The sequence below is a fragment of the Buceros rhinoceros genome, unplaced genomic scaffold, assembly GCF_000710305.1.
Source record: "Buceros rhinoceros silvestris isolate BGI_N320 unplaced genomic scaffold, ASM71030v1 scaffold6312, whole genome shotgun sequence".
Taxonomy (NCBI): domain Eukaryota; kingdom Metazoa; phylum Chordata; class Aves; order Bucerotiformes; family Bucerotidae; genus Buceros; species Buceros rhinoceros.
Window position 1 is genome coordinate 2,373 of NW_010397047.1, and position 9,765 is coordinate 12,137.

General features: G+C 55.5%; 1 protein-coding gene across 1 annotated transcript; it reads right to left on the bottom strand.

Annotated features, from left to right (window-relative positions):
- Positions 1-4,777: 4,777 nt before the first annotated feature.
- Positions 4,778-8,158, bottom strand: LOC104502155 (cytochrome P450 1A5-like). The gene is made up of 7 exons (XM_010146086.1): positions 7,478-8,158; positions 7,195-7,371; positions 6,641-6,755; positions 6,014-6,103; positions 5,802-5,925; positions 5,307-5,393; positions 4,778-5,084 (listed from the first exon to the last, which is right to left on the bottom strand). Exons 1-7 carry the CDS (start codon positions 8,156-8,158, stop codon positions 4,778-4,780), a joined length of 1,581 nt encoding a protein of 526 aa, XP_010144388.1.
- Between the last annotated feature and the right edge of the window lie 1,607 nt (positions 8,159-9,765).

Below are 9,765 nucleotides of genomic sequence, written 5' to 3' on the forward strand. Positions count from 1 at the left end.
AGGCTTTTCTCCAGCAGCACCTTGCGTGCGGAGAGGGTTATCTCTGCATCTCTGCCGATCCCTTCCTAACCCGGGGACAAACTCCACCCTCAGCTGCTTTCATCTGCTCTAATTTACAGCCACCCTGTACCTCTCCTGACACAGGGCAATCGATCAGCCAAACCGCCGTCTCCTTTCCAGGGGGAAGAGGGAGGTGAGGGGTGGGAAGAGGAAGGTGAGCGGTGGGTGCGGAGAGGGTTATCTCTGCATCTCTGCCGATCCCTTCCTAACCCGGGGACAAACTCCACCCTCAGCTGCTTTCATCTGCTCTAATTTACAGCCACCCTGTACCTCTCCTGACACAGGGCAATCGATCAGCCAAACCGCCGTCTCCTTTCCAGGGGGAAGAGGGAGGTGAGGGGTGGGAAGAGGAAGGTGAGCGGTGGGAGGAGGAAGAAGGGTCTATCCTGATTTGGGAGCCCTCACAGGATTAGTACCAGGTTTAGAGCGTCCAGCTCTGTTGGCTCAAGCTCTTCTCCAGCCACAGGTCCAGCATGGGTTGAGCAGAGGACCAGCATCTTCTCCAACTCACCATAGAAGGATGCTTCACCAGGGGAAGGTCCCGCCAGCTCCAGCACCCCAGAAGCTGCTCAGTCCTGGAGGCTGAGCAGAGATTTTCTCCCCCCGAAGGCATCAAGCAGCCATTATCCTCACCGCAGAGCGGCTGCTCCTGGGGTTCAAGGCACGGGAGAGCCCCATGCTGCCCCAGGAATGCAGCTGCAAAAGTAAAGGTGGTATTTGGGGGTCTCCTCCTCCGCTGAAAGGAGCTCTCCAGGCCTACCAGTGCAGGGGGGCAAGCAGGACGCCGGGTCAAAGCCCACCGTGGCATTGGCTGCCACCAGCTCGGAGGGAGCTGTCCCCCCAACCACTGGCAGAGAGAAAGCGTGCATGGCTCAGAAATAGAGTTCAAGCTGAGATTCAGGGCTTTATTTTAAGCTGTAGCGTATGAGGGGTGATATGTTTGATGTCAAGATGCTGTCACCAGCGTTGGGGACAAGGAGCAACATGGAAACACCCAAGAGTTAACCCCTGTGGGGAGATGATTCCTGATAACCGATCTCACAGGAGAATAAGCAAACAGCCAAAGGAAAGGAGTTAGAAAAACAGGATGTGCTTTTAACAAGAAGGGTTGATGAGTGTTGGAGCAACTCCCCTCTTCCTTCCATCTGGGATGAAGAGTCACCGGCGGTTCCTCTAGTCTGTTTTGGGCTGGGTTCAAGGTTTCTTGGTGAGGAGATGCCACCACCGCGAATGCTGGCAGCAGGCGGGTGTCTCAGCTCAAGGAGGCGTGCGGCTGCCTGGACCTTTCCCTGCAGGCATGAGGGGCCTGGGATCGTCCCTGCCTTGGGAAGGGGAGCTGGAGGCTGGTCTGCTGACTCATTTTAAAACCGGCAATAAAAGCAGTTGGCCATGGCGTGATGAAAGGTCCTCTGGCTTATCACTGCCCTGGTTGCAGGAACAGCACTTGCAGGTGGCCTGGGGAGTAATTGAGGGCTTAATTGCGGAAGATCAGGAGGGGCAAGCAAGGATGGGGGAGCTGGCGGCCCTTACCTACTGTGAGAAACTGGGGCTTTCGTGACAACGATCGATGGCTTGGCCTACCAGGAGGAAACAGGGGAGAGGAGGTGGAGAAGAGCTGAGATCCTGCACCCCCAAAGGCAGCGGGGTGCCCCCATCCCTTCCTTGCAGAGGGCTGTGGGGTGGGTGCAGCGCCGCTCCAGGATGAAGAGCAGCGCAGAGCTGGGGTACCCTGTCTGCTGGGGGTACCTGCACGCTGGGGGCTGCCGAGACAGCCGGCAGGGAAAACATCTGGAGAAGGAGCCTGCTCATCTTTGCTCTTCCAGCCGTATTGCCCAGGAGCGGGCGGGATGCCTGGGCTTGCGACTGGGAGCGAAGGGACAGTTGGGCTGCAGCGTCCCCGGCAAGAAAACTGGGACCTCACCTGGGATCGAAAGGCTGTTGGACGGGCCAGGACGTCCAAGGAGATGTGTGTGTGCAGGGACACCAGACCAATGTCTCAGGGGTCTCCTGCCTGTGCCAGCTGCCTGGAAGAGTCTTCTGCAGCTGCATGGGATGTCTCCGTTGCCATCAAGGGCAGGCAGAGATGCCCAGTGAAGGTGGGACTTTATAAAGCCTGCGACACCACGAAGAGCAGGGCTGCGTGGGGAAGGATGACCTTCTGCCCCTTTCTGTCCCCTCGAGACTCTTGCCTTCTCCACCCTGACACTGAGGTGACCTTTTCTCGCAGGTCTCTGCTCTCCAGGCCGTACCCAGTGCAGACGGGCAGCAGTGTCCTCAGGGGGGCAATTAGCCTTTGATGAGGGTATCTCGGGGAGACCTTCCACCAGCAAGGGGCTGGTTCACCTCAATAATGTTAATATTAATCTGCTTATCTGTCCCCAGGCTATAAAACACTCATCCCCAAGGGAAAAAAAAAAATTCCCCCTGTTCTTCGTTCTATCTGCGCTGGCTTATTGCGGGCCTTATCAGCAAACCCAGCCAGCCTGCAGAGCAGGAGTCACGCAACAGCTCCAGCAAACGGGGCCTCTGCTCCTGCACCAGCATCAGCATCGCCTGTTCCCGCTGCGGCTGGGCTCACTGATCCAAGACCCGGAGAGCCTCTCCGCCCCACGGCGATGGAAAGGTGCTTCATGACGCTATAGCCTTGACCTATGGCCCTTTGTCATAGGTAGCGAAGATGTCATTTGGCTGATGGACCTCATGGGTTGTCCAAAACCATCCTTCCACTTTTCCCTCAAGGCCTCTGGTAGCCTGCAGCTCAGGCCGTGGTTTGGACCTACCGATCCTCACCCTTGCTCTTCCTGCAGTACTGAGTTTGTGACACTGAGCAGTGCAGAGAAAGCCCGTGTGACACGGAGCGAAGCTGCTCAGGCTGGTTCCGTGAATGCCGGTGGGTCTGAGACTCAACTGTCTCAGCGTTTCATCACAAACTGGTGGCCAGGCAGGACCTGGACACCCAGAGACAAAGAGTTACTCCTCTGCACCCAGGCTCGTTCAGCGGGTCTGAACACCTCCTGCTCTCACTGGAATCTCCCTGAAGTCTTGGGCAATCGGTTTCCCCACTCTATTCCCCAAGATGCTCTTTCATTTCTGTCTCTCTTGGAAGCTTTTTTGTGCAACGTGTGATGAGTGATTGGACCTGAAAGGAGCTCTCATTGGTCAGGGTCTGGGGCGATGGCCGAGCAGGTGCCACCCGTGGGAACACATTCAAGAGCGGTGCACGTTGCACCGGACGGATACACTCGTTCCTGTGTCGTTGCTTGCCAGGCACTGGCTTGGCTAAGGTGGCTTTGCGTGCGAGTTGAACAAAAGGAGCAGCTGGCTCTGCCGCCGGGACTGTCGGCCAATGTAAACGCTGGGGTTTGAGTTGGAGGCAGTCCTGTTCTCCTTCACCGCCTCGCTGGGAAAGGACCCTCGCTCCAGCCCGGGATACCAGCAGCTTGACTTTCGCGATGGCACGGGGTTACGGCATCCTTCCCTGTGTCCTCCAGGGCCAGCAGCCATGACGGTGAGTGAGGCTTGAGGTGGCTGAAGTCCTCCAGCCCACTGCTCCCTCCAGAGAGGCTTTGCTCCAGCCCAGCACACTTGAACTTACTTCTGAAGAAAGTAACTTGAGCGGCAGGAGAACCCCTGGTGCAAAGCTGTCTGAGAGATCCTGAAAGAGGCACTAAAGTCCTTTGAGCTCCTCTAGGGACAAAGATAAGACCGCTCCTGAGTGGGACCTTACAGTGACACGACGATTGGACTGAGCAATTAAAACCAGCGTAGAAACAAGGGAGCAGGTTGTCCTTGGAGGACTTGGAGAAGCATTAGCGTTTTTCCAAGATTTCCAAGGGTTTTTTTCCCTGCAGACCATGAAGGGAAGCTTGCCTGGACCTCAGTAACATCCTCCTCCTCAACACCCAAGCTTTGGGTACCCATTCAGCCAAGATCTTAACCACTGCTGGAGGCTGTGGGGTCATGGCGTGGGTTGGCTGTCCTTCAGCTACCTCAGGAGAGCAGTTCTAAGATACAGCCCGGTGGTATTCAGACGGTCTGGTCTGGGGTACATTCCCTTTCCCTCTAGCAAGAGACAGTTCACACCTCCCCCCCAAAATGTGTGTCGCGACACGAAATGGCAGGCTCTGGGCTGAAGTGGAACGAATCACTCGAACGCCAATACGGTGTGTAGCGAGACCCGTTTATTGTTTACATTACATCCCAATTTATAGACTCTTGTCCACTCGACTGACTACATGGTGATTGGATAGTGACTCTGTTACACAGACAGCACACAGCTCTTAAAGCACTATAATTGGATAAAAGGGGTTAGTTTCCACGTGGTGGGTATTTTGGTTAAAGCTAATCAAACAAGGCTAGTAGAGATAGTATTTCCCACACGATAATACTGCAGCTGGGTTTCGGCTGCCAAGTTTCCCAGAGAAAGTAGCATATTTTCGTAGTTCTAATTTCTGCTAGAAAAATACACCACCAATGTGCTTTCCCGTAATAAGACTAGATGTGATGGAATATCCAGCGCTTGATGGAATATCTGACAGTGGAAATGCTGCAAAATGAAAAAGGCAAGAAATGCTCAAAGGGAACAAGGTAAGATGTGAATTTTGATGGCTTCAGTTTATTACATCATCCCATACGCTTGTATCAGACCCAGCTTTGCAACAAGGACGCCCAGGTCTTTGCTCCCCGGTGATGTCTGGGTGATGGATGAACCCACTGCTCAGATCATGCTCTTCATGGGGAAGCGCGCCTTGACCTGGAAGTGCTCACACTTTTTGTTCTTCAGGAGCAGCCCGTAGGCCGGCTTCATGTCCACCTTCTTGCCATCACAGACACTGAACTCCAGCTGCTGGAGCAAGGTGGACAGGAAGAGGAAGACCTGCCACCTGCCAATGGCTTCCCCAATGCACCTCCTTTTCCCCAGGCCAAAAACCAGCACCTTCTCCCCATCCGATTTGTTCAACATGGTCCCGTCAGCACTGAGGAAACGCTCTGGGTTGAACGTCAGTGGATCCTTCCAAAGCTTCCTGGAAGGGAAAACATCAGATGCTGAGGCGGTGCCTCCTGGTCACGAGTGTAGGGACGACTCTGGAAGGTGGGAGCTGTCAGTAAGAATATTCCTGGATTTAGGAGATACCTCACCCGCTCCCTTTTCCCTTAAAAGGCCCCACATCTGCCCCTGAAGATAACTGTGCAGGAAGAGTGGTGTGTGTCCCGGCGGGAGGCTTTCTGCCCCAGAAGGTACTTACTCATCATGATTCACTTGCCACTGGTTGACGAACACACAGCGGTCCTTTGGGATGTAGTAGCCATTCAGCACTGTGTCCCTGGTCGTGCTGCAGAGAGAAAAGACTCTGAGAGTTTGGGAAGCAAAAAGGTTCCTCTGTGTCCTCAGGGGACTGTTACTTTGCTCCTGATGCTGATGCTGATCCTGATGCACACCTTACAGGTGTGGCCCGAGGTGGCTTTAGGAGGGGCACTTGCATTGTCCGTGAGCTGGATCGGGCAACCCCTACCTGAGCTGGGCGGCGTATCTTCAGTGAAGTCGGCAGAAAGCAAGAATTGCTCTTTGAGGGCTCCTACATCGCCCCGCACAAGAGCTGTGAGCACCCCATGCCCATGATGAAGCCCTCATTCTACAAGCGGACAATCATCTCCCCGCTGCTCATGCTGCCGGTGTGGTTGTAACAAGGTGCCTCAAGTCGACCCTGCCCCTCCACCTCCCTTCCAACCTCAGCCCGTACCAGTGCGGGATGGTGAAGGGCAGGAAGGAGGAGTGCCTGAACATCTCCAGGATAAAGGCTTCCATGTAGGGCAGCATCCCTCGGTCCGACAGCCTCGGCCTCCGCTCCTGGCCGATGATTTTGTCTGTGGGAGATCGAGAGGAGGGAGTGGCTTGGGGTCAGCCCTGGTCAGAGAGGTTTTGGGCCTGGAAAAAGCAGGTTCATGGACTCACCTAGTTCTTCCTGGATCTTCTTCTGGATGTTGGGGTGTATCACAAGATACATGAGGCTCCAGGACAGGGCAGTCGTCACAGTGTCAAAGCCTGGTCAAAGAGGAAAGTGGGTAGATGAAGTCCATGCAACACACAGGGCACCTGCCTTGGCTTGCTGCCTAACTATCTCATGGAGGAAGCAGAGGACATCCAGGGCACATGGTAAGACTTGGGTTTTCATCCTGTCAGAGAAAACTTTGCTAAAACACTCTACTCTCCTTCACCCTGACTCACCCTGGGGTTATATTAGGTTTGTGTTACTTCTCTGGAACTGGGGGGGTTTCCGGAGTACCTCCAGGATGAATCGGTCAGTAGACCTCTCCCTCAACCAGGAAAAGCCACGCTGGCTTGTGAAGCTTGACTGAGCTATAAGCTGTGCCCTTGGCTTTTCCCTGAAGCCTCTTTCCACAGCTAGTGTCCCATGCTGGTCTCTAGGGATGTCCCTGGAAGGTCCAGGAAGACCAGTTGAGCAGAGGAACAACTGCTTAGACCCAAAGCGGCTGCCTGGTGTTGGACAAAATGGGTCAGACAGAGCTATAAGACAAGGAGAAAATCTGCAGTAGCCGAGGGAACGTTGGGAAAAGATACCTGCTCCAAAGATGTCATTCACCAGGTTGACGGTCTTCTCCTTAGGGATCTGTGTGACAGCTTTTTCCTCTGTGCACTGCTCAATGAGGGAGTCAGTGATGTCTCGGATGTTGTTCTGAGAGGAAGAGAAGACAAGTCATGGCAGCAGAAGCAGCCGAGGAATGAGTGTTACTGAGCAACAATCTGATGCCGGGGGAGCCCAGGTCGTACGAGCTCTGGAGAGCATCATCTTTCAGCACCCATGGTCCTCCTGCTTTTGCAATTATGAAAACAAGGAAATGGTTCTCCAGGGAACCTGGGGCACAGGTCAGATGTTCAGCCACCAAACTGGCCCTATTACACAGGGCTGTGGAGAAGGAGGAGGACGACTGGACCGCACACGGAGAGACTACAGGTAAGTGAGACTACAGACGGACTTGCTAACTGCAGCAATACCTGTGACAACATTGATGTCCATTGATGCTTGGCTGCAGGCAGGAAAACAACAGGCTAATAGAGAGGGACAGAGGGCGGAGATGCACCTGTGTGCACACAAGGGTCCTGAAAGCTCTCACCTTGTCATAGGTGTCATAGTGCTCCTGGACAATCTTCTGCAGGAAATGCAGGAATCGCTTGTTGTAATCTTTAAATAAACTCATGGTGCGGCTGGGGAGATACTGGAGCACGGGGATGAAGTCAGCGGGGTTGCCAGAAGCACCCACAATGTCCAACGCTTCAGTTGTAGCCACTACCTCGAGCAGGCCTTCGGCGGCTGGGGAGATACTGGAGCACGGGGATGAAGTCAGCGGGGTTGCCAGAAGCACCCACAATGTCCAACGCTTCAGTTGTAGCCACTACATCGAGCAGCTCTTGGTCGTTGTGGTCGTAACGCTTGCCAAAGCAGATGGCGCAGATGACGTTGGCCACGGAGACCACCAGGTACTTGTGAGGGTCAAAGCTCTTCTCCTTCTCCATCACCTGCAGTAACTTGGTGACCAGGTAGTCAGCCTCCTTGGAGACGTGCTCCTCCAGGAGGCAGGTGCAAGAGGAGGTGGGGCTGGGGGCAGCAGAGAAGGTCTTCAGAGCATTCTGGGCCAGCTTTCTGCGGGCTTTCATCACCTCCCCAGAGTCAGGGCTGAAGGTCAGGCTCTGGCCGTCTGTAATATAACGGAAGCTGTAGAGGTCGGGACGCCCCATGAAGTCTTCTCCTTGCTTCACCAGGGCTTGCCTGATGGTCTCCCAGCCGCTCAGCACCAGGACGGGCCGGGCGCCGATCCTGACCTCCATCACGTCCCCATACTTCTGGCTCAGCCTGGTCAGGGCGAGGTGCGTGTCCTTTCTCAGCTCCAGCATGTTGCCCAGGATGGGGTAGCCCCAGGGTCCTGGGGGGCGCTTCAGCCCCCGGGGCACGTGCTGCCGGAGGGACTGGATGAGCAGGAAGACCAGGCAGAAGACGGCAGCTGCGAGGAGGACCTCGGTGGCCAAGACAGTTCCTTGGCTTCCAACCAGTGACATCCCACCCTTCACTGCTGCTGGCATGTCGGCACCCTAAAGGAGTGAACCAGAAGTGTGGCGAAGAGCCAGGATTAGCGAGAGGTTCCTGCAGATGCTCCTGCTTCCCTTAAAGAGCTCGAGATGATGGAGCTGCCTGGGCAGCATTTTGGGCTTCTCAAGGGGCAAAATCTGGAGACCTAAGAAGACTCCAAACACACCCATTGCTTAAGGGGGTCCTCAGCCCCCCAGAGCCTGCAGAAGACCCCAGCACCCACTGGCACAGCCAGCTCCTGCCCAGGGGACACGGTCTGTTTGCCACAAGGCACAGAACACCATGGCTCAGGGAGGCAGGAGGAGAGGAACAGCAAGTCGTCTGTGAAGCTGGACCATGCCCACCAGTTCTGTGTGGTTTTATAGCCAGGAGACTGGATCTTCTTGGTGGTTACCGGACCCAGAAATGACCTCCCCAGTCTTATATCCATGTTCAGAACCACACACACACACACACATATTGCCTCCTACCTGCAGGTTCTTGTGATTCACGGGGCTGTTTTTACTGCCCGTGGCTTCCAGCAAAGATAGGCAGAAGATGTCCGGCATCTGCCTGCCCTGCAGCAGAGGAGATCCTCTTCTGCTGCCTGGACCTTCTTCTCCTGTCACCTGGCCTTATATGCATTCTCCTCATAAGCCAAGATAAGCCAAGTGCTTATCTCTGGGGTGTCACGGCATGAAAGCCCTGGGCAATAGCTACCCATTAACAAGGGGGGCCGAGCCTGGCTGGAGTCAGCCCAAGAACCCAGGGGAGATATTCCTTCAGCTCCAGCAGGCTCTGGGGGACGAATGGTGACTCCTGCCCAGGGGTTGTGCCTGCCTTAGAGCCCAGGATGGGGGAGCAGAAGGGGCTTCCTAGGACAGGGAGGCGGAGGGAGTCCCTACACCCTGCGCTGGGGAGGATGGAGCACACGCTCTTGGCATCACTGCCCTGTGGGCTGTGGGCGACAGCATTTCACCCAAAAGACCTTTCCTGGGCTGACCAGGGTGTTCCCAGCACACAGAGAGGGCTCTGCCTTCATGGCCTCTCTGGAGGTGCCTGCAGTGGCATCTACAGCCACAGCCCTCTCCACCTCCAGGGAATCATCCAGGAGGACCCTGTATCCCAGCACGAGTGGTGGCCGGACCTTCTGGGCCAGCAGCGGAGCCAGGCTCAGGTTAACGATTGGCCAGGTTTGCGTGAGAAGGCGGCTGGCTCGCTTCCCCGGGCTCCTCCGTGGCAGCGAGGGAGAGGAGTGGCGGGGCAGAGGGGAGGAGGTGAGCCAGAGAGATAGGAGAGGTGAAAGGGGCAGCACAGGGCAAGGATGGGGCAGTTCATCCCTCCGAAAACACGGCAGGAGACGCGGGAGCGAGAGTGGGGCTGCTGCTGGAGCCCGGGCGAAATTCGGGGCGGTGGGAAGCACAGCCGGGATGAGCTGGAGGAGCAGGAACGAGCCAGAGCTTTGGGGCTGGCCCTGAAGTTTCATCCAATCTTTGAAAACGACAGTGGGAATTTGGCCCGGGCCAAAGGTGAGCTAATATTTAATAAAGGCTTTCAACATCTGGTCTAATCAGGCTCATTAATGGCGATGACACCGTTCATTAACGTTTGGCAAGAACAG